Source organism: Cydia strobilella, chromosome 1, assembly GCF_947568885.1.
Source record: "Cydia strobilella chromosome 1, ilCydStro3.1, whole genome shotgun sequence".
Classification (NCBI taxonomy): Eukaryota; Metazoa; Arthropoda; class Insecta; order Lepidoptera; family Tortricidae; genus Cydia; species Cydia strobilella.
This window is the reverse complement of record NC_086041.1, coordinates 16669895-16695323: the sequence shown is the minus strand read 5'-3', so window position 1 is coordinate 16695323 and position 25429 is coordinate 16669895. Positions and strand designations below refer to the sequence as shown.

At 36.0% G+C, this 25429-nt stretch overlaps 1 protein-coding gene across 3 annotated transcripts; it reads right to left on the bottom strand.

Annotated features, from left to right (window-relative positions):
* Positions 1 to 123: 123 nt before the first annotated feature.
* Positions 124 to 24913, bottom strand: LOC134746434 (protein FAM151A). 3 transcript variants are annotated; one of them, XM_063680813.1, is made up of 5 exons: positions 13198 to 13318; positions 12865 to 12966; positions 8629 to 8879; positions 734 to 976; positions 134 to 489 (listed from the first exon to the last, which is right to left on the bottom strand). In XM_063680813.1, exons 1-5 carry the CDS (start codon positions 13214 to 13216, stop codon positions 253 to 255), a joined length of 852 nt encoding a protein of 283 aa, XP_063536883.1. In that variant the 5' UTR covers positions 13217 to 13318; the 3' UTR covers positions 134 to 252. The 3 variants fall into 3 exon arrangements, with proteins under 3 accessions (XP_063536892.1, XP_063536883.1, XP_063536876.1); XM_063680806.1 differs by lacking the exon at positions 13198 to 13318 and adding an exon at positions 24737 to 24884 and having other exon boundaries at positions 136 to 489; XM_063680822.1 differs by lacking the exons at positions 12865 to 12966; positions 13198 to 13318 and adding an exon at positions 24737 to 24913 and having other exon boundaries at positions 124 to 489.
* Between the last annotated feature and the right edge of the window lie 516 nt (positions 24914 to 25429).

Below are 25429 nucleotides of genomic sequence, written 5' to 3'. Positions count from 1 at the left end.
CACAAGATTCTAAAGTAGGTACGCGATCTTTGTTAATGTATTATGAGAATTGTTCAATTGAATTATTTACAGTGCATTACGTCAGAAATGTTATATTTCTAATTATGCTCTCTGTTAAGAAATACAGAAGTATGTAATAGGTTTTATGAAAATTTACTGTGATCTAATATTGTATTTCCCGGCACTAGCTTGAAGCATTATAGATTGTTGAAATATAAAATGGTAATAAATTAAAGAGAGTACTAATAATCCCTAGTTGTGGGTGCGGGTGGCAGGCGGTGCGGGTAGCTGCAGCCGCGCGGCCAGCTCTGCGGGCACGTCGAGGTAGGTGTGTTCCAGGCCGACCGTGAGGATGAGGGCGCGGAGCCGCTCCACTGCCACCGCGTCGCCTTCCGCCGCCCACACCGTCACGGAGGAGCCCAGCGCGCGCGTCTCCCGTAGCAAGTCCAGGATCACCGGCTGGCTGTTGGATGCGAGGCCGGCGCGGACCTAACGGACGAATTCAGGCAATTATAAATATAAACAGCCACTGCTCAGTGGTGAGATGGTTCCATCACATTAATGGTTTCTTCCCTGCGCGTGCATGGACGCAGTGCTGCAGAAACCTGGGTTACCTGGGTTTTGCTCGTCTACAATTACAGTGCCGACTCAATTTATGAAGTGTGACAGCAATACAATAACGCACGTGAAAGAAGCATGGGTAGTACAGTCAGCTCATATTAACATTACTCACAGGGAACGTTATAGTCTGGTTAACTTTAAGCGCATTGACCATCCTCAGCATGGTCCCGATCTGCTGCCTCGTGTACTCGCCCTCGGTGATGTTGCCGCCGTACCGCGTGGTCCAGCCCACAGAGAGCACGGCGCGCGGGTGCTGCGAGGCCAACTTGATGAACTTCTCGGGGTCCAGCGGCTTGGTCGTGGCGGCTACGGGGCCCGGCAGGATGTCTGCGTTCAGCCATAGGGGGAAAGTTACCTGGGGACAAACATACGTTGAGTTTATCTAGATTTACCGGCTAATTCATTTTTCTAGCCTATCACACTGATACCACGATTTGCAGAAGCACGCAGAGCGACATTAATAGACCTGCACTTGAACGACTCCGCCTATTTTAGAGCTTTTTAGCGCTTTTCCGGTGCCATTTAATCCCAAAAATTTGCGACTAAAAGCGCATCTGACCTTTCAATCCAGAGGGGAGTCAGCTTTTTAACCTGTCTCTCCGCCCGCCGCGGTAGATCGAGGTATCAGTGTGCCATTAGCTTTTAAATATGTACTATGAAATAGCTGCTGCAAGTAAATGTTACTCAATGGCCATAAAATGGATCGTAAAATAGGCAAGGGTGCTTAAACATTTCTAAACACAGTCTTACTCCTTGACAATACAGTCGTGTCGTGAGGCCGTTGGACTCTATAGGTATACTAGCTGTTGCCCGCGACTTCGTACGCGTGGATTTGTAACATTATGCAGCAAAAGATATCAGTAGGGACGGTTAATCATTTGTTAATAATTATACAACGCATGAAATTTGTCTTTCACAAAGTACGAAGTTTCAAGTCCCTAACTGAAAAAAATTGTTCTCGATATAATCCTTCTCAACACTTAGATTTTCAAGTCCACTATTAAAATAAAATGTTCGCTCCCGATGCAAACTTTATTAATACAAACTTTTCAAACACGGTGCAATCAGTTTTCGTCTATTATAATATAATGCCCTTTTACCAAGTTTCATGTTCCTAGCTTAAACGAAAACTTGTACTACATATAAACTACATCCTCTTTTTAACCCCCTTAGGGGTTGAATTATTAAGAACGTTGAAATAACTTTTTTTTTGTAATATTATACAATGCCTTTCTAAGAAGTTTCAAAGCATTTGTAATGGATTCAAACTTTCAACCTCTTTTTAACCCTTTTAGGGGATGAATATTTAAAAACGCTTAAATTACTTTTCTTGTATTCTAAAAATATGCCTTTATACAAATACTGAACTCCTGTACGCAAAAAAAGGTTTGATCTCCATACAAACTTTCAACCTCTTTTTTACCACCTTGGGGGATGAATTTTCAAAAATGCTGAAATATGTTTTCTTCCCTTTTAATTAAATATCTTTCTACATAGTTTCAAGTACCTAGCTTAAAATAAAATTAGGACCCCTACAAATTTTCAACCCCTTTTTAACCACTTTACGGGATGAATTTATAAAAACGCTGAAATTACTTTTCTTGTATTCTAATAATATGCCTTTAAACAAAGATTCAAGTCCCGCACTCAAAGAAATGTTTGATCTCCATACAAACTTTCAACCCCCTTTTCACCACCTTGGAGTATGAATTTTCAAAAACGCTAAAATCACTTTTCTACTCTTTTTAATGATATACCTTTTAACGAAGTTTTTAATTTATAGCTTAAAATAAAATTTGAACCCTATACAAACTTTCAACCCCTTTCAGGGGTGAATTTTTAAAATTGCTAAAATTACTTTTCTTTTATGCTAATAATATACCTTTATACAAATATTCAAGTCCCGTACTCAATAAAATGTTTGATCTCCATACAAACTTTCAACCCCCTTTTCACCACTTTGGGGGATGAATTTATAATAACGCTGAAATAAGTTTTTTTTTTTTTATATAATACCTTTGTGAAAAGTTTCAAGTTCCTTGCTTATAATAAAATTTGAACCCCAACTCCCCAAGACAAACTTTCATCGACATTTCCAAAAGCGTCGAAACATTTTTTTGTAAGCGGCTATTACCTATTCCTTTCTAAGAAGTTTCTAAGCATTAATAATAATTTGTAATGGTTTCAAATTTTCAACCCCTTTTTAGCCCTTTTAGGGGATGAATTTTTAAAAACGCTGAAATTACTTTTCCTGTATTCTAATAATATGCCTACATACAAAGTTTTAAGTCCCGCATTTGATAAAAATTTTGATCTCCATACAAACTTCAACCCCTTTTTCACTACCTTAGGGAAAGAATTTTCAAAAACGCTGAAAGTAGTTTTCTTGTTTTTTAATAATATATCTTTTACCCAAGGTTCGAATTCATAGCTTAAAATAAAACTTGAACCCCATACAAACTTTGAACCCCCATTTCACCCCTATGGGGGATGAATTTTGAAAAACCCCTTCTTAGTGGATACTAACGTTATAAACTCTACCCACTGTGAAAAAATCAGCTCTCTAGGTCCAACGGTTTGGGCTGGGAGTTGATTTAAGTGAGTCAGGACTTTTACGTTTATATATATAGATGAATACACGCTCAGTCAAATGCACAAATTAAAATGTATAATCAAAAACCTCAAACAAGTCTGTACTTATATGTACTTATCATATAATGCAGGAACGTTGCGCAAATTGGTTGTATGTAACATGTAATTCATGTAAGTACTTACATCACTAGCGTAGGTACAGTGAGGTTCAAAATTGTATGGAGAAATTATGAATGGAATTCATTACGGATATAGTGCATAATTGTTTTCCTTCGTATTTTCTCGGAAACTTTCGTATTTATCATGCTACTTTAATCAACCTCATTACTTTTTGTACCGAGACTGACTAAAATAGCAAGAAAAAACGTACGTTTCCGTGAAAGTACGAAGGAATAGTTATTTACGATACAAGTGCGGAAAAGAGGAAATTCGAAACGAGTGGCGATAAATTAAAACACGACCGCAGGGAGTGTTTTAAATCGACACGAGTTGCGAATTTCCTATTCGCACGTGTATCGTACAACGTTTTACAGTACATATGGCCCTTTAAACTTTCGACATATGCACGAAAAGTGCTATTAGTGCGAGAAAGTAGCACCATATGTACTGTAAAATAATTATCCACTACATCTGTACATATCTTCCCTGTTATTTTCGCAATTTTTTGCATACAATTTTTGCGCTTGCAAGCATGAAGCATGAAGCATGTAGGACGTCGCTTTTGATTTCTGGATGATTTTCTAATGCGAATTTTTTTTTTTTTATACCGTACCTCAAAAGGAAAAAACGGAACCCTTATAGGATCACTCGTGCGTCTGTCTGTCTGTCTGTCTGTCTTTCTGTCTGTCTGTCTTTCTGTCTGTCTGTCTGTCCGTCTGTCACAGCCTATTTTCTCTGAAACTACTGGACCAATTAAGTTGAAATTTGGTACACATATGTAAGTTTGTAACCCAAAGACGGACATGTAACGTAAACAAATGAATTTTAAACATGGGGGCCACTTTTGGGGGGTAAATGAGAAAATTAAAAAATAGAGTTTTTCAAACTATCATCTTCCTCGCGTTGTCCCGGCATTTTGCCACGGCTCATGGGAGCCTGGGGTCCGCTTGACAACTAATCCCAAGAATTGGCGTAGGCACTAGTTTTTACGAAAGCGACTGCCATCTGACCTTCCAACCCAGAGGGGAAACTAGGCCTTGTTGGGATTAGTTCGGTTTCGGTGGTTGGGGTTAGTTTTTCAAACTATACTGTGTTATATATCAAAAAATGAAAGAGCTCATTGTGAGAATCTCAAATATATTTTTTTAATAATTTTAGGATAAACAATTTAGGAGTTATTCAAGAAAATAGGCAAAAAATGACCATTCCCCCCTTTATCTCCGAAACTACTGGGTCAATTTTTTTTAAAAAATACACAAAATAGATCTTTACCTACAGATCACCGGAAAACCTATAAGAAATTGCAGTCAAGCGTGAGTCGGACTTAATTACTTAGTTTTTGATCCGAGCCCTACGGGTTTTTTAATGATATTTTACTCAAGTTTCACATAAAAAACACATTGTTTAAATTGTGTAATGTACGGCACCCTTGGAACGCGAGTCACTCGCACTTGGCCGGTTTTTATGTGAAATGTCTTTAAAAAACCCGTATAGGGGTCGGATAAAAAACTAAGTAATTAAGTCCGACTCACGCTTGACTACACATTTCTAATAAGTTTTCCGGTGATCTGTAGGTAAAGATCTATTTTGTGTATTTTTTTCAAAATTTTTGACCCAGTAGTTTCGGAGATAAAGGGGGAATGGTCATTTTTTGCCTATTTTCTTGAATAACTCCTAAACTATTTATAGTAAAATTGTAAAAAAAATATGTTTGAGATTCTCACAATGAGCTCTTTCATTTGATATGTAACACGATATAGTTTGACAAACTTTACCCCCCAAAAGTGGCCCCCGTATTTAAAATTAATTTGTTTACGTTACATGTACATCTTTGGGTCACAAACTTACATATGTGTACCAAATTTCAACTTAATCAGTCCAGTAGTTTCGGAGAAAATAGGCTGTGACAGACGGCAGACAGACAGACAGACGCACGAGTGATCCTATAAGGGTTCCGTTTTTTCCTTTTGAGGTACGGAACCCTAAAAAAAGCAGAAAAAACAATCTTAACTTAAATAGTAATTTCATAGCTTTCGAATTTCGATATTTTAAGGTAACGTTTTTAAAATAAATAAAAATCTACAAAATTCGATCAAAATTGACACTTGGCGCGCATGATCTTTCCCGTTCTTTCTTGCGAAATGTGACAGTGACAGCGGCAAACCGATGGAACGGCCTTAAGTATGTTACAACCTTTTTCTTTTGGGCGGTCCCAATACGCGGAAGCTGCTCACGCGCACATGGGGGTATTCCAGTGCGTCGCCTTCCATGGTAGTTATGAACTGGTAATAATAATGAATGTCCCACTGTAAGCTATTATTGGGCGAGGGCATGGGCTATCCCTATAAGCGTGATAGGACTGATAGGAAATACAAGATATATTTTACCTGCGGTTTCATTTTACCGAATGTATCATTTCACAGAATAGGTACTTATACAATGTTTCTGACAATGGCACGCGCCGTAGCACATGCTCATACTCAATGGCACACAATGGACGACCGCTCGCACAAAAGGAACAATGGCTTTTGTGTAACACATTACTATAATAATTTGAGAAGATGCAGACTATAGCTTCTTATATTTTTAAAAACCTATCTGTACATATAAGTACTTAGTTATAAATGTAAATCTAACCCAACTCGATCATAATTGTACGATAAGCGTTTTAAACTGAAAATCATGCTTTTATCTAAGCAATTTTTACCTCAGGCCTTTGAGTCTATAATATGCTCTTTTTAACAATCTTACACCTGCTCGGGACTCAACACCAGCATTTGGAGCTTTTGTTGTTCTGTTATTGTACAAATACTTAACTATTATCGGCCGTTTCAAGTAGATGTCTGGTCTAAATACCTATCTCACGGATGGAACGTGCATCGTCCTGTCTTATTCCGATGCGCGAACAGGCACCCATTAATTATAAATCTCCAGCGTCCATGATGTCATGGAAGCTGACGGCTGCCGGATAATTCAGTTTGTTGTCATGTGTCTGCAATATTTGTTTCAGCGCCTTTGCCAAATAGGGTTACCGAACGGCAAAAAATGGGTACAACGACATTTTGTCTTGTGTTCAACACTGTAAAATTAGAATGCTGGCAATTCAGTACTTTACAGTTTCTTGATTAACAATTCTAATGCTGATTGTGTAAAGTTTGCTTGATGCTAAAAGATATGATTTGAGTTTGACTTAAGAGAGGCTAACGCAAAATAGTGTTGCATACTAGCGGTCAAAACAAAATATTTGACCCGCAGTTCCTAAAAAAAAATCCCTTAGGGGGTAGTGCTGAAACATTAACTTTTTTGTATGGAAAAAACTTTTTTTTTCAAAAACCTATCGTGTGTGGTATCATACGAAAGGGCTTTTTGAGACGATTCTGAAAATATACCACATCATTACATTTCAGTATTTTTTTTTTATTAAAACGAAAAGAATTTTCAAAACATACCAAGTTTGGACTCCTCCAGATACGATGTGGTAGATTTTTTTTTGTACAATATACCACTCATATCCAACCCCAAGAAAGAAATGTTGAAAATAATGTCATTAACAATTTTTTTTTTTTTATTTTTAAATTTTACAAAGTGACACAGTTCTACTTCAATACCTATTTAACGAGACTTATGGAACTGTACTGCCGATACGGTACATATTAATGATAAAATGATACGTAATATCCATATATCCAATATTTTTGAAAAATATTTTTAAAAAAACTAAATGAAATTATTTTCAAAATTGCTGTCTTGGGGTTAGAAATTAGAAATTGCTATCTTTTTTTTAGGAACTGCGGGTCAAAAATTTTGTTTTGACCTCTAGTATGCGTGTGCCAAACAGCTAACCTGTACATCGATTGGCGGTTATTTTTTGAAATTGGGGTCGAGCGGCTTCCACAGTTTTTATATTTACCTATTTTTACTAGTTTTAGTCAAGGGCACATTCCATAAAACATTCACAAGGAAACTAGACTATAAGAGCATACCGTAACCAAAAACCTTGAAATTCTTGGATCCTAGATCGTGGTAAACATGTAAGCAATTCTTTGCTTGAATGAGTCATCGCTCAAGCAATATGTTTAAAAGATAATCTTGGCAACCCTAAGAAGTCCATTAAATCGACGAACCGACCGCACAAGGCGATAGAAGCCATCAAGGATTCACACGCCCTGTCATAATACCATCTGTGTGAACTAATATTATGATGCCATTACCTACTTTGTCACATAAGCATAGAGTTCGTTTTTGACTTCAAATTTATCATCACAGCATGTCCCGTCTGCACCATAATTGAAGGACGAGTGATATAATTTTGTAATTATTATTCGAATGCACTAATACTGAAAAGCATTAAGTGCAATAACTTGTTTACAATTAAATACCATAAACAGCCGCCCTAAGATAGAAAATTTAAAAAGCAGATTACTTTAAAATTATTTGAATAAAATTTGACTTACGTACATCGACTTAAGTTTCTAGTTGCGTCTTTCAGCAGATGTGTCGCACCCAAACAGGGTAAAAAACGTATGTAATACGTAATTTTCAAGTACTTATGTGGCCTGTAATTTTACATACCATCGTCCTTGCCTTGCTTGATTACCTAACCTCCATCCGGTCCGCCTTCCTTGTCCAGAAAATTCAGAATTACTCCCAAAGTATCTTCTAGGCAGGATTTTTGTAAAAAAAACTATGATATATAACATGAGCAACGTACCGAATCGTTTTGGTTTTGCGCGCTCATCTCAGGGCTTTTAGCGGCAGAGAAATCTCTTCGCGAGCAGGGCGAGCAAGGCGCGTCGGTCGTACGTGCTTGGGAGTCCTGGCGGTCCAGAGGAAACATTCACTTACGGTATGACGTCCACAGGCTCCACGCCCGCCGACTTCCAATACATCAATTATGGCACTAACGACTAGTGCATTTTAACTATTAAAAAACTTAGTAGTGCTCAACAAAGCATGTGTGTTGATAACGGCGGCGGTGTGCCATAAAGGTGAATTTTAGTGGGGCCAAAATTTTCGTACTAATTGGTAACTAGTTTGATAATACCTAGTACGTTGGCCCTTGGTAAAATACAAAACATATAAGTATGATACATTAGGTATGTTAAAAATAAGACAAGCTATTTTACCCCACTAGTTAAAGACGTATTTCGAGATGTAAATCATTTAGATTTTTTGATAAAATCTTTATCTATGCAACACCAGCATAAAATGTAGGTATGTGCAATTTATGTATGAAATTCTGATAAAGCAACTCACCTCAGGCTTACTAAACCGTGCTATTAAGTCCTGTGCTTTTTCAAACGCCTCGATGCTCTTAAAGTCCAACTTGGCGCCCTTCTGCTTGTCCTTGGCGATGCCCTTATTGTGTTGCGCCACTATGGACAAGAAGTCGCCGAGAGACAGGTCGGAGGTCGTGGCCGGGGGGTGCGCCATCACGGGAATGGGCGGGCCTTCCTTGCCGATCAGCTGGCCCAGGACTATGTCTGCTTCAAGCATCTGCACATCGCCTAGGAAACATTTACAAAATTGACACAACAATCTATTCAATGACTGTCAGTGTCACCATCAAGTAGAACAATATTCTTTGTGACGGTGTTGTGCGGTTTATCCAAGTTTGAAGCAGTTATTATGGGGAGCAAGCGAGCAGTTTTTAAAAGCGTCCGGGCAAAACCCATACAGTATTACACTGAAATGTCCGGGACTTTTTCTACTTTTTGTCTGGCGTTGGCAATTTATATGATTATTGGCATCAGTATAATCAGTATGATACATGAGATTAATTTAGTGTAAATAAGGTGATATTGTAGTTTTATAAAATTATTGACTGTTAAGTTTGTCACGGTATTTCATCTTGATATTGGATGGCAATAAGTTTATACTTTTGTGGCCTATTCGTAAAATTAAAACCATTATTTCACTACCTATAGATTAGTGCGAGCGGTACATAATCTCCCTTGGTTTGTATCGCAAGGCGTTGTGATTGCGCGATTGGGGAGCCTATATCTGTCGCGCTAATTGTAACAAATGCTTCTGGGAACGCGCGCCGGCCACTGGAAATGCTATTTCTGAGATGCAGGCGCAAACCACAGGATGATACTTATTCATTTAGTGGAGGTACAAAACAAACCGGCTGCAAAAAATCTCCGGCGAAAACATTCATTATTGAATATGTTTCAATAAAACACTTAGTTGTTATTGAAACATACCTATTCATATTACAAACAAATCAAGATACAAATATTTTAAAGCGCGTCAGTGCCGAAATTATTATGAATTTATACAAGCTAGCTACCTATTCATTGTAGCAATGCAATATTATTCAAATCTGGTTTGAGTGAGAGTTATTTACCGGATGTGCTGTCTTGTTTGTACTCTAGTCTGAATCTGTGTTGTTTATACCGGTTAGAGCTTGTGTTGATTTTAACCGGTTCCAGATTTGCAAGGATACAGATGTGGAACCGACTGCCTCTTCGAAAAAAAAGTTTTAGTAAATAGAATACAGTTTCTCCTTATTAGGGCCGTACTTACCCAAGGGTAAAAACGAGACCCTATTACTAAGAGTCCAATGTTTGTCTGTCCGTCCGTCTGTCTGTCTGTGTCTGTCACCAGGCTGTATCTCATGAACCGTGATAGCTAGACAGTTGAAATGTTCACAAATGATGTATTTCTGTTGCCGCTATATTATAACAACAAATACTAAAAACAAAATAAATTAAATAAATATTTAAGTGGGGCTCCCATGCAACAAACGTGATTTTTTGCCGTTTTTTGCGTAATGGTACGGAACCCTTCGTGCGCGAGTCCAGCGATTTATCGTCGAATTTATTTTCGTTACATTTGGATACAATTTGGCTGGTTTGAAGAGCTCATTATGGGCGGAATAAATACGAAATGGGACAAAAAAACTGTCTGTATTTTTCCGTTGAGTTAATGTAAATTCCATACGTTTTCGTTGGTTTTCGTAACTCAGTGGAAGATTTTGTGGGACATACGGGTTCATTGCGCTTATATTGAATAGGGAACTTTATCTATCCACAAAGATAATATGCTTTAACAAACCAAAAAATAAAATAGATGTTAATTTAATGCTAATCGCCGAATCTCTCTTTCTGGCCTACACAGTGTTGTGTTAACTACAAGGCGAGTGAAGCGTAGCGTGTCGCCTCGCGCTAAACTATTGCTGCCTGCAATTAGTTTATGATTATGAAAGCTTTAACACGGTCTGTTTTAACCAAAATACCAGCAATCAACTCTATTTCTAGTAATATTAATATTCTTAGTACCTACTTACCTATTGTTACAAATAGCAATCGTATACATTTATAGTAAAGTACCATTTGAAATTAATTAATAAGTACACAATGTCATTATCTATCGTAATTATTAGATATTATGCTTGATGCAAATTTAAATGAATTGGGTAGATATAAGTACTAGATATGGGTTTAGTTAAATTCATAGTTAAATGATATGATTGATATGTTAAAATATCTCTCTCTCTCTCTCTAACTATTTTAGTATTAAGAAAACGTGATGGTGACTAGGTAAATATACTTTTCTCAAAAATGGACGGCAAAGTCGACGTTGCCGGTTAAAAATTAAGTCGCGAAGTGCGTAGTTTATGGTCAGTCAAAAAATTAAAAAGTTAAAAACATTGCAGTCTCGATTTCGGGACTGCAATGTTGCATACAAATTCCATTATTTGTCGAGTTCCAAACTTTTTAAAAGTTTAAGTGGCCATATCAAATGAAGGCATAGGTCCATTAAACAGCCAAGCAGATGATCAGTACTTATTATTATTAGGTTGGTACTGCGACTATTTAGCTGTCTCAAATAGGTTGGCGTATTTTCGGCAGAAAAATACACTTCGTTTTTCAATTAAAATACATAAAAAGGCGGCAAAGCAAATCTTATCAATTCAATTGTTTTTACTTTTTTCTGTGAAAATATATACGTAAGAACGTTGCTTCTGTAAAATATTTCTATTATATTTGTATTTATTGCGCCATTTTTGAGAAAAGCACTATATATGACTCGGCAGGGAGGCTACTTGCTGGCTTCGGATTCAATTAAACGGACTCCCAAGGTCGTCCGTTTAAAACGAATCCTCAGCCAGCAAGTAGCCACTTCCGAGCCTCGACAATAATGTACTATTTCTCAAAAATGGACGGCAAAGTCGACGTTGCCGGTTAAAAAGTAGTTCGCGAAGTGCGTAGTTTATGGTCAGTCAAAAAATTAAAAAGTTAAAACCATTGCAGTCTCGATTTCGGGACTGCAATGTTGCATACAAATTCCATTATTTGTCGAGTTCCAAACTTTTTAAAAGTTGAAGTGGCCATATCAAATGAAGGCATAGGTCCATTAAACAGCCAAACAGATGATCGGTACTTATTATTATAATGTTGGTACCGCGACTATTTAGGTGTCTCAAATAGGTTGGCGTATTTTCAGCAGAAAAATACACTTCCATTTTTAATTTAAAAAATAAAACGGCGGCAAAGCAAATCCTTTTAGTTTTTTCTGTGAAAATATATACATAAGAACGTTGCTTCTGTAAAATATTTTTATTATATTTGCATTTATTGCGCCATTTTTGAGAAAAGCACTATATATGACTCGGCTGGAAGGCTACTTGCTGGCTTCGGATTCAATTAAACGGACTCCCAAGGTCGTCCGCTTAAAACGAATCCTCAGCCAGCAAGTAGCTACTTTCGAGCCTCGACAATAATGTACTATTTCTCAAAAATGGACGGCAAAGTCGACGTTGCCGGTTAAAAAGTAGGTCGCGAAGTGCGTAGTTTATGGTCAGACAAGAAATTAAAAAGTTAAAAACATTGCAGTCTCGATTTCGGGACTACAATGTTGCATACAAATTCCATTATTTGTCGAGTTCCAAACTTTTTAAAAGTTGAATATCAAATGAAGGCATAGGTCCATGAAACAGCCAAACAGATGATCAGTACTTATAGTTTGTCAAATGACTGTCTCATTTCAAACATAGACATAGAGAATCATGCTATCTTTGTCTTACACTAGTACTAGCACCCAAAAGAAAAGGATGAGTATGGTTTTTTTATTCTTATTTACTGACAAGATTTGCTTGACCAACTATATTATTATAATGTTGGTACCGCGACTATTTAGATGTCTCAAATAGGTTGGCGTATTTTCAGCACAAAACAAAACACTTCATTTTTAATTAAAAAAATAAAAAGGCGGCAAAGCAAATCTTTTCACTTTTTTCTGTGAAAATATATACATAAGAACGTTGCTTCTGTAAAATATTCTATTATATTTGTATTTATTGCGCCATTTTTGAGAAAAGCACTATATATGACTCGGCTGGAATGCTACTTGCTGGCTTGGGATTCAATTAAACGGACTCCCAAGGTCGTCCGTTTAAAACGAATCCTCAGCCAGCAAGTAGCTACTTCCGAGCCTCGACAATAATGTACTATATAAAGAGAATACCTACTTGTCAAAAAAACTTACTCGCTAACGCGGCTTGCAAGTACGTTTTATTATTAACAGCATGTGCCCAGGTAACGGTTGTTAGATTTTTCAAAACTTCTTCATCGCCAAGAACGACAGATCCTGCAACAAAAACACTTCATTAAAAAAACTACCATTTTTAGTAAGTATTTTAAGCACTGGCAACATTCGTAATGTCAATGTCAAACTAAGATTTCAATCAGCTGAGCTGAGTGAGAAACCGAGCACAATACAATAATTTTCTGCCCCTACTTATTTTGTGAAAGTATTGGATACGTTTACGTATAAAGAAAAACGATACGATATTGTTCAAGTTATTGTAATTTGACTTACCTCTTTCATCTGCCGTCATCTTATAAAGGTAATTGCTAAGCTACTACTTCTCTAAACTATTTTACAGTATTTTATTTACACAATGACAATTCACATTACGTATTATGATGATAAATGTCATGTAGTCACTTACTAGTGATGTGACATGCAGCAATTGAATATCGATGTAATTTCATTGACTTCACGATTTTGATATGTCTTTTTATTAAAAAAAATCGGCCAAGTGCGAGTCGGACTCGCGCACCGAGGTTTCCGTACATTACACAATTTAAACAATGTATATTTGTGTGAAACGTGAGTGAAAGGTAAATTGCGGTTTACGATTTCTGACGTATTAAAAAAAAAACTACTTACTAGATCTCGTTCAAACCAATTATCGGTGGAAGTTTGCATGTTTCGGTGTTGTTTGTACATCATAATTTTATTTTATTTTATTTTATTTATTTGGGGCATCAACAGCAATACAAAAATTAATAATTAATAATTTTTAATAATTAATAATTTATAATTTTTTTTTAGTTTTATCATTCTCTTATTTTAGAAGTTACAGGGGGGGGGGGCACACATTTTACCACTTTGGAAGTGTCTCTCGCGCAAACTATTCAGTTCAGAAAAAAATGATATTAGAAACCTCAATATCATTTTTGAAGACCTATCCCCACATGTATGGGTTTGATGAAAAAATTTTTTTTGAATTTCAGTAAGTATGGGGAACCCCCAAAATTTATTGGTTTTTTTTCTATTTTTGGGTGAAAATCTTAATGGGGTTCACAGAATACATCTACTTACCAAGTTTCAATAGTATATTTCCTATAGTTTCGGAAAAAAGTGGCTGTGACATACGGACGGACAGACAGACAGAACAGACAGACAGACAGACAGACAGACATGACGAATCCATAAGGGTTCCGTTTTTTGCCATTTGGCTACGGAACCCTAAAAACACTGTACACTGTATTTTTTTTAAAGCGTTTTTTCCAAAACCGAAACCTGCTGTAACAGTATAAAACGACGTAAAAACATTCTGTAAAATGTTAGAAAAATATTTACTATGCATATACTCGTAATAAAATATTTAAATAAATCATAGTTCGTGCTTATAAAAACAGTAGAACCTCGATAACTCGAACCTCGATATAGTGAAATCCTCGTTAACACTAAGGTCAACACGAAATTTAATGCCATTTGCTTCCCTTCAAAGCCTAAAAGTTATATAGGTATATAACTCGAAATATTTAACCTAACGAAGTAGGTAATCAACGATTCCCTTCACGATTATCCAGTACAATTTTTACCTCTTTAATAATGAGTCGGTAATGTCGGTATTCTGTCTAGAAGTCTTCTAGAAATCGATTTTCGATCTTGTCATCTCGGGTATGGGTATAAATCTTTCTTTATTTGATTAGGTATACCTACAATGAGTATTTTATATTGTATAAATGTTCACGCTTTCGGTCCATTTTTACGATTTTCAACTATTTTCTGTGGCAACCCTATTGCACATCAATAGTTACTTTTTTTCTAAAATATCCTTGCCCTGTTTATATTAGTAAATAAATTTTATCATTGTACAATAATATCTTCAATTAGAAAAGTAAGAAACAAATTTATTTATTTTATGAAACTTACATTATAACGTCACAATAAAAAAAACAGTAAATAGAAAGTCCATGCATAGATCGTGATCGGCAACGCAGGCTTCGTCAAGTGGACACAAAAGCAAATCAGCAACAGGCTTCGTCATCTACTTACAAATGATGTAATCCGCAACAGGCTTTGTCAATCTTAACCACTAAATTAAACTAGGCTATGGGGCCACCCCGGACCGTAGCCGGCCCAAACGTCCCCATGACACTGGCAGCGTTGCCCCGTTGAATTGCCAAGGAAATCTGCTGGACCAGGTACGATCCGGAGCGAGGATCGCAACCCCTATCTCTCAGTCGCCGACCCAATTCCCACACAAACTCCTTAGCCTCCGCACCCCAAGGTCCTGCAGTCTCCACCGCAACTGGTATAAAATCATACATTGGTTCCAAGGCAGAGTACTTCGTATGCTTCTGTTTAGCCGCATACTCCGCAGCTGAACCAGCAGCACCGATGGTGTGACTCAGATGGGACGGGGCAAAGGTGCTAACATACGTTGCGTCCCATAAGAGGCACCGACCCTTCTGCCAAGGAACCAATGTAAGACCATCTGGCCTTTTGCCATCAGCCCGGCACAATGCCGGAGGCTCAGCCTCAGGGAACATTGGCTGAGACCAAAGCCCTGCGAACTACCTCATTTATCGCATGGCGACGCGAAAAACGCCCAGCGCACCTCTGACAACTAAGGAAAAGTAAGTAGTTGTGAAAATTTATAATTTCGAAGAATGGTCAACTTTGACTCCCAAAAAATAACAGAATAATACTTAGTGCCAGTTGCAGTTGCAGTTGACTTGACAGACCGATCAACGTCACCCGGCGCGCCGCGGCAGTTTACTATGAAACTTTCCATACAATAAAATTTAGCGAACTCTTTAACGATGACAAAAGTATTTTTTTCTCCTTGGGCCCTTGGGTTTTTAGGGTTCCGTACCTCAAAAGGAAAAAACGGAACCCTTATAGGATCACTCGTGCGTCTGTCTGTCCGTCTGTCACAGCCTATTTTCTCCGAAACTACTGGACCAATTAAGTTCAAATTTGGTATACATATGTAAGTTTGTGACCCAAAGATGGACATGTAACGTAAACAAATAAAATTTAAACATGGGGACCGCTTTTACGAGAAAATTAAAAAATTAAGTTTTTCAAAATATATCGTGTTACATATCAAATGAAAGAGGTCATTGTGAGAAACTCAAATATATTTTTTTTATAATTTTTGGGATAAACACTTTAGAAGTTATTCAAGAAAATATAGAAAAAATGACCATTCCCCCCTTTATCTCCAAAACTACTGGGTCTAAAATTTTGGAAAAAAATACACAAAATAGTTATTTACCTATAGATCACAGGAAAACCTATTAGAAATGTGTAGTCAAGCGTGAGTCGGACTTAATTACTTAGTTTTTGATTCGACCCCTACGGGTTTTTTAGACATTTTACATAAAAAATACATAGTTTAAATTGTGTAATGTACGGAACCCTTGGAACGCGAGTCCGACTCGCACTTGTTTGGGGATCAAAATTGACAATTTTTCAAAATACTCAATTTTCACAACTACTTTTCTAATTGAAGATATGTGACGTTTTCAATCAAAAAGGTACCACATTGTCGCTTACTACAAGGACCAGAATTGCTTGTATCTTTATACGATAAACCTGTCAGAGCGTCCTTATGTCTAGCGACATTGTGGTACCTTTTGCTTGAAAACGAAACATATTATTCTACGATGATGATTTATTTACCAGTATAAACAGGGCAAGCACTTTATATTTTAGAAAAAAGTAGCTCTTGATGTGCAATAGGGTTACCACAGAAAACGTGAACATTTTGGATGGCCACCAATTTGGTTGTAGTTGCTTTAGCTTACTTTTGTCATACAATATAAAATACTAATTTTACACCTAATCAAATAAAGAAATATTTATTTGGTTACCTATTCTAAAGTTTAAAGTTTAAAATAGGTAACCAATTTGACCTGTTTTTTTCCGTCGAATGGACACTGCTCTGAAATTAAAATATTAATAAAATTAATGGTGGTGGCTTATTATCTTTCCTAACACCATATGGTTAGTTCTCAATTTTTTTTTTTATTTAACTAAAAATGACATGGGTGCACCCCATTGGTCGCAAACAGATGGAATGGCCCTTTAGTGTAAAAACATCTCTCCTACCGAGACATTGAGATTTTTACTAATTTCCTTAACACTTTTTTAATAATTATTCATAATCGTGAAATGCCAATAGGTACCTAGCGATTTAGAATTCTAGATCAAGGCATTATAACACCTTCGAAGTTGTGCTTTCAATATTCAAAACCAATTTGCTAATCTACTCCATGGATACAATTCGTATACTAGTACAAATCATAACGAATATATATACGAGTATAAGGTTCAAAATTCAAGGATATGTATTTTTGAGTAATTTCAGTTTGAATCTTGTTTTGATATAAGTAGGTACCTACTGCTAATTCGACCAATCCTTTTGAAGTCACTTCGTTAATGGTTTTAGATCGGGCAGGATGGTGTAAGGTTACAAACATCGATTTAGGTTGACTTAAATTTTTTATAGTTGTTTGCGTATTGTGCGGTTCCATGTAGGTTAAGCCAATATAAAATCTGGTTATAATTATAAGTCACTAAATTTCTTTCTGATACTACTTAGATAATTCTACTAAATTTATAATAAGCAAACTGGCTAGAGCACCGTAACGTGCCACTTCAGTCCGAAACTTTATGAGTAACGAATAATCACGATCTACATGTGCTCTGAGGTCATCCGGAAATGCCGGATTTAAGCTTCTCCACCCATATTTAGATTATTTTGGACTAATATTTTTAAAGGCGAATGAATTATGGGTCAATCACCAACGAGAGTTTTTGACTGATTTCCATGTGGGTTTTGAAGTACCTACTGATTTTATGAAAAAACGGCACAACACCAATTTCCAACGTAAAATCAGTCCAATTATTAGGGCATTTCGTTTGCAAAACACATTGTTGCGAGAGGGAAACCAAAAATTTAAATCATACCAAAATCATATTTTTGAAATGATAACGTATGCGGAGTGAAATCTGGACAAAGTTTTGAACATGTAAAAAGTAAACAAAAAATTTAATTAAAATACATGATCAAACGAACTTCAAAGTGAAGTTCGATCAGTATTATATGAGTAAGCTTCATTCGAAGATATAAAAACCAGGTAGTCCTTTAACCTACTAGGCAACTCATCGCATGTTTAAAGTGGGTAGCAAAAACTTTAACTCAAACAGGTCTATCCCTACTTTTCCCCCTAGTCTTCATGGGGCGCGCGGCTTGCCGCCATTGCTCATTATTTTTAGAGACTTTACTTTCTAAAGCAAAACTTTCTTTCCGGGTATAGGGGAGGGAGGGTAGTTATATCTTCGAATGAAGCTTACTCATATAATACTGATCGAACTTCACTTTGAAGTTCGTTTGATCATGTATTATATTTCTCAAGCTTCATTCTTCAGATATAAAAACCAGGTAGATGTTAAGAGTTGAAAGTTTTGCTGCATTCTTTCCCATTATCAATATTATCATAGCATATTTATTTCTGAAAACATATTTGCATGAATAATTATCTACCATGTACATATGTGTATGTTATACACAAGTTTACTGTTCCAATTGAGTTATAAGGCATTGTTAAGAAGCACGGGAAAGTTTAGCAATGCAGGTTCAAAAAGGTATACATATATTAGGTATAGGCAGGTTGTATATATATATATATATATATATATATATATACTTTTACGTATTAGGATATTTAAACAAAATCTAATTTGTTCTTCATAAAACCTAGTTGACTAAGATTCCATACAATTAGTGGTCAACTTTGCATTAAGTTTAATTCGATTTGAAAAAATTTAATACGAGTAAACTCATAAGACATATGTCCTTTTGTGAAATGTATTAAAATTCACTGGCAGTGCTTGTCCGCGATACGGAATTTTTGAACGCTCAGAACAGTACACTATTGATGACAAGATTCAGGCTAAGACGTAATTTAGGCTAACGATACAACCCAGCGTTACCTCCAGACAGGGTGGGATACGCTGTGGCTGTGATGTCTTTCCCCGCGTCTTGACGCTTATGACGCGTAGGCCGTGTGATGTCTGTCTCACGCCGACTCATCCTGTTTACGATGATCTCTGAGCAGACGACGACAATGAGAAAATTCAGTTATTAGGCGCGTGCACGCGCAAATCGGCTTACAGCAGCTCCTGATCAACGAATAGTGACCCGACGTGCAATGGACAAAGACTCACGCGGCCTAGCGCGTTTTCGAGAGCTTCAACTTAACAAAAAACATGTATTTGCTCGAAACATGTCTAACGTCGTTTATATTTTGATTTTTATCAAATTAAAAAATCCACCACGTTCCTGAAATCTAAAAAATATATGAACGTGCATAAATTATGCTTTCTGTTCAGTTATTAAGCATAAAGCATGTCATATGTGTGGCATCACCAAAGGTATTCTAAACAAAAATAATTTATAAGACTAGCAGTCTACTCAGCTTTCGAAGTCATCTTTCAAATAAGATTGTAATTTACTCAAACTCAAATGTTTATTATTGCGCTCATATTACATATAATGAATGGTCCAAGGTCCATTAATGGTAACAGAATATTTATTTATCATTTAATTATATGTACGTACCTAATGTACATATATTCGAGCTATTAAAATGCATAATAATATCCAGTTAAACCTGAGTAGGTAAAATCAGCGTTTAACAAACATCATTAGGAATTAATTTAGTATATATTTATAAATAGCTGCATGTGACGAGTACCTTTAAATAGAATATATAAATGATATGAACCTTTTTTATTTTATTTAAATTACTATTATTGACCGCAAGGCGCGATTGACCATATTTTCACAAATAATGGTGTAGCGGCTTCTATTCTCGCAACGCGAACGGGACAAGCACAGCAATCAACCACGCAATCAATGAAATGAAATGAATATCAATCCACAGAAATGCATCAAATCTAAAAACTTATGCCCTCCATTCAAGTATTCGCTCTGCAAGGAACGAAAGACTGTGCGACGTAATGTTGTATATTTTTAAAATGTAAACATTAAAGCCGGAATAATAATAAAAATTGCCTTTGCTGTATTGCTACTATGGTTGTATTGTTGAGTTCAGAAAACAAATATTATATTAAGTGGATTCATCTTAATATTTTAATCCATGACTTATGTCATGAATGTGCTATATTAATGACATAGCGGTATTGCAAGTGGTGGGTCCCCACCAACTACAGTTACTAAACTTATAATATCAAGGCACATATATTTTAAACTTGGCAAAAACGTATTGCATGGTAACATCGTATTGATGATGGCTGAAAGAGTATCGCGACCGACACATGAGAGTTGAACCATAGGTGCATTAGTCATTTATTGATTTTTTACGGTTTCTATTAGCTTCTTAATTATGTATTTATATTTTTATGTGCATAATCTGAGGGTGATCAATACAATGCAATACAATCATTTATTAATAAAATTAAAATCCTTTAAAAGATAATCGGAAGGTAATCGTTTTGTAGTTTTGATACAGGTTAATAGGTATTTACCTAGTTACCCATTATTTACGACCATAAAAATAAATATTAAATATCTGTGAGAAATGCGAACAAATATATTCGTGTGTGTATTTAGCCAAATTGTACCGAAACCGCTTTATCATTAACTCAGTTAGATGGTACTCTAATGGTCACTTTGTCAGGCTTCGGCATGAACTTGTATTTATGAAGAAATAAGCGTAAAACGTGTTTGCGTTTGTTTCTTAGCTTTAGTTGTAAGTTTAGTTTTTTGCATGCCAGATGCTGGTGAAATATGTGTTACTTATGTATAATATTGTCTGACCACCTTTTGTACCATATTTCATGCAAAATAAAGTTATTTTCTTTCTTTCTTTCTTTCATATTCAGTACTCACAAATTGTTTCATTGGGTTTATTATATAGATAATGATGAATAAACCCAATTTCCTGTAATTCAATTCAGTTAGGTGTCTTTGTTACAATTGGATGATTCAAATTATTTAATTATTCAATATCACTTAAAAAAGTAAAATCATATTTTTAAACAGACACAAGGTACTTAGATACTGACATCGCCTATGCCTTTAAGCGATCACGGTATTATAAATATATTTATATTTTTATATATCCCATAACAATATTAGCGTACGTATCCCAATAATTTGTATGGTTATATGCATATATAAACATTCAAAAATCGTCACCAAAATATATGCATTGTGCAGGGTATTACCACTTAGTTTATTCCATTTCATTTGTGGTAAAAGAGATTTTATCCAGCTTAAGTTTAGGAATTTCGATCAGATTCACATCACGTGACGTGATGTAGGTACACCTATTTAGCAATTCCCAATTTTAGAGACAAGTTATACTTGTGGGTAATATAAAAACAATATAGGTACTATTGTATTGTTTCAATTATAAATTTACCAGGTAGTCTCGTGTTTATTCAAATTCAACCTCTGGGCGGATAAAAGTACCGTACTATGGGTTAGGTGTGAGTAAAATTTATTGTCACATATAATTGGATATTAAAAATCCAAATATATTTTATATGTAAGGATTTATTTTAAAAGGCAATGTAGTCTTGTGCCGAACGTTTCGGCAGATAGACCGACGTGTCTCTGACACGCACAAATCAAAAATGAACCGCGGAGCGCTGGTGAAAAAATTTAAAAGAAATATTTTTAATTCGAGGGTAGACTTCGAATGTTTTTCAAAATAAAACCCGTAAGGTTAGATTACATAGATAGGCCTATACATGAATAAAGTATATTTGAACTTGAACTTAAGAAAAACTTGAACTTGGTGTTTTAAAATGTGCGTGGTTTTGATCGAGAACCGCTATAGATTTATTAAATTGTGTTATGCATTGCTATCGTGTTGACTCACGGCCAACCCCAAGCAAGTTCTATCTTCGTGACGACTCTAGGCCGCCCCCCAGGTTTATAGTTACCAGTCGTGGACTCACGGCCCGCGCGGTACTAAGTAAGTGCAAGGTATTTGATCACAAAGTGTAAGTTTTTTACAAAAATAGTTAAAATAGTTACACTTAAGTAAGTATCTGATTTTTCTTCAGGATCTGAAGAATCTATTATCACTCGGCAATTTTGCTTGAGTTTCTTCTGTTGGGCCATCTAAAACCAAATAAAAAGAAAGCCTCCCTCGTCTCTTTAACACAACACAATATGATTATTTAGGGCCCTTTGTTTCGTTGCGCGCTGTCCGATCTAAATTAAACCTTTGGTTGGTTCACGACCAAACCCCGGGCGCAATCGGTGTTCGAAGTACGAACAGACTTTCCATCGTGTTGGTTCACGACCAACCCCCAAGATAATTTTTTCCTTCGTGTTGGTTCACGACCAACCCCCAAGATAATTTTTTCCTTCGTGTTGGTTCACGACCAACCCCCAGGATGGTTTATTCCTTCGTGTTGATTCTCGACCAACCCCCAGGATGATTTATTCCTTCGTGTTAGTTCTCGACTAACCTCCAGGATGATGAACAATTTTAATAACAAATATATTGCACAACGAATACGAAACGAATAATCCCACAGCTTACGTGTCGTATTCTCGTATAAATCGTATAATGACTGCACTAACTTTGAAACAAAATTATGATTTTACGTGCGTTCGTTGCCTCGCAAGAATAAAGAATGAGCAATGGCGGCAAGCCGCGCGCCCCATGAAGACTAGGGGGAAAAGTAGGGATAGACCTGTTTGAGTTAAAGTTTTTGCTACCCACTTTAAACATGCGATGAGTTGCCTAGTAGGTTAAAGGACTACCTGGTTTTTATATCTGAAGAATGAAGCTTGAGAAATATAATTATATCTAACTGCCAATCTCAAGTATATATATCTGTCAATTAATCCGGTAAGTTTCATGGGCATTGGATTCTTTCTCTTCAAATTGTGGTCAATCTAGAAGAACACCATCTCGAAACTGTACTATTTCCCTATGGCCGAAAGCGATGATAAGTAGTGTAACATTTAGTGGAAGCGGGTTAGAGGTGAAGGTATGTTTATAATATTTTTATATCCCTTTTCTTTTAAAAAAAACTACCACTAGAAAGTCTAGTTAAGATAAACATTCCAGCATTAGCCAGTTTCCTGGGAGAAATCGATTGAAGAAAATGACGGCCCGCTGAGTCACAAAATCTTACAGAGAGGTCATGAGATTATTTAAATGTGGCAGTAAAACTATTTGAAAATATCTTGAAGATATCCTGGGCATCGGCAAACGTTCAAGAAAAGAAGGTCACCGTCTCCGAAAAAAAAAACTGAAAATTTGGGTACGTCATACCAACAATAATGTACAAATCAGCTGTTTTATCACTTAAAATGGAAATTTATGGCAAGGTAACTATTATTTTGAGAACATCAATGGTTCAACGAACGAGAATGTAAAATATGTCGACCTTACGAAGTTTCCTAAAAAAGTTTTCCTAAGGAAGATAAAATTTTTACTTAAAAAAATGGCAACATCTGTGTTTTCGACACCGATGGCTTTAAAATACCACAACTTCCGTTAAAATTCTCGCATTTGAGTAAACTTTATCTTGCATTTAACGTTGTTAAATACATTATTAAAATACATGAAAATTTATGAAAAATAACCATGTTGTTTTTATTTTATACGACATTGAATTTAGTCCAGATTTCACTCCGCATACGTTACTAAATTTAAAACAGGTTTTTCATTGGGTACTTATTTGCCCGAACACCCTAATATTGTGACCGGAACATTTATCAATAGGTAGGTATATGCTATTTTTGTACGAATATCAAATAGCAAACATGCGTATCTGTACATCCGTCTACTTGTCGGTTTTTGCGTCTAGATTGGCCGATCGAACGCTCCCCGAATACGTCGCCCGCGCGCATGTAATAGGATTGGGGTCAATCCACAGCAAGAGTAACGCAAGTCACCGGTTTATGACGTGAGCAATATTCTTGATGCAAATGAAAGTGTTAAATTATATCTATAAGTGTTACTAAAACTGTTTTGTTTTATTTTAATGTTATTTGTTTTAATTTGTTTAGATTATATGTAGTTTTAATGTTTTTTTTTTATATCTATAGGTAAGTGTGTAATTACATTGTTGTATATATTTTATTTACTAGTATTAAAATATAGTGTTGCTTAATTAAAATATTATTTTTAAAGTCGTGGCTCCCATGATGACCCATTTTCTGTATTATTTTAATCATAACAGACAAACTGACTCCAACTAAATATTAGGTAGGTAAGTACTTACATATAATTAACTCCGGTATTATTACCTACAGCATTTCCACCATAATTTTCCCAATGTGAATTAGGGTTTATGATTCTGTTGTAGTTCTAACTAATAACAACCTAAGGACTCCAAGCCGTTTGGTTTCTTTCTATGTCGACTTTTAAAATTAACTCTTATTGTCTAAGTTTCGGGTTTATACACCCACGCTACTAGTGTAAATTAGTGACTGTCAAAGTGGCCAAATATTTATTGTTAGTCACTTTTGTTACTATATAAATAAGGATGTGTTACGATAGCCACTTTGGCCGACTTGGCCGTCACCGCCGTCACTATTTATTTGATCCTGACTGTACAAATGATTTTAATACCTATCTAAACTATTAACTCCGCTCCAGCAGGGCCCTAAGTCTTACGCGATTTTCCATCAACAGTCAAATCATTTGACGCCATAAGGTCATATCATCATAAAATTTTGTTTAAGTAATAATAGAATTACGTTAATTGGCTAGTTACTATTTCCGGTAAAACAATCCCTATTTAATAATAAAAAATAACGAATACAACTAACCTGACGCTGCCAGAAGGACCAAAATTTGTAAGAACATGTTCACTTTTGTTTTAATTTTGATGTGTATCACTTAAGATTTCATATTCTGGGTGTCACCGTGTCGCTCGTTGGTCTTGCAATAGACGCTGGACCCAGAGGCACCTGTTTATTGCTAAATTGACCAATTGCCGTTTGACAACTTGATTGCGATGGATGTGCTCCGAGATTGACCAAGGACTGGGGGAAACGCGTCATCTTATCTGCGGTATCTCTTGACACTATATCTTCCCGTGTTTTACTAATACCTGTTATCTTTATCTGTTACAAAATACCTATTTTTGTTGATTTATCAGAAGCGACGATTATACCCGATAAATTTATCATTGAGTTTTTTTTATAAATTTATCGTCCTATGAATTAAACTTGACATTGAATTTATGTATAGCAAATACCTAATATCAGTTAGTGACCTTGCATTGATAGATAAATGTAATATATGATATATCATTTTTCTGCAGACAAACATACATTTAACTTATATTTTAACGTTAGTGAAACACGTACCGAGATGTAGATGACGATAAAATAGGTGCATGCCACGGCTTTGTACCTATGTAACCCTTAACTATGCTGCACACACTCGAGGTCAGTGTTGTTAGGGACTACAATTTTATGTATGCTGTCATAGATCCAAGTCAACTTATGCTTTGGGTC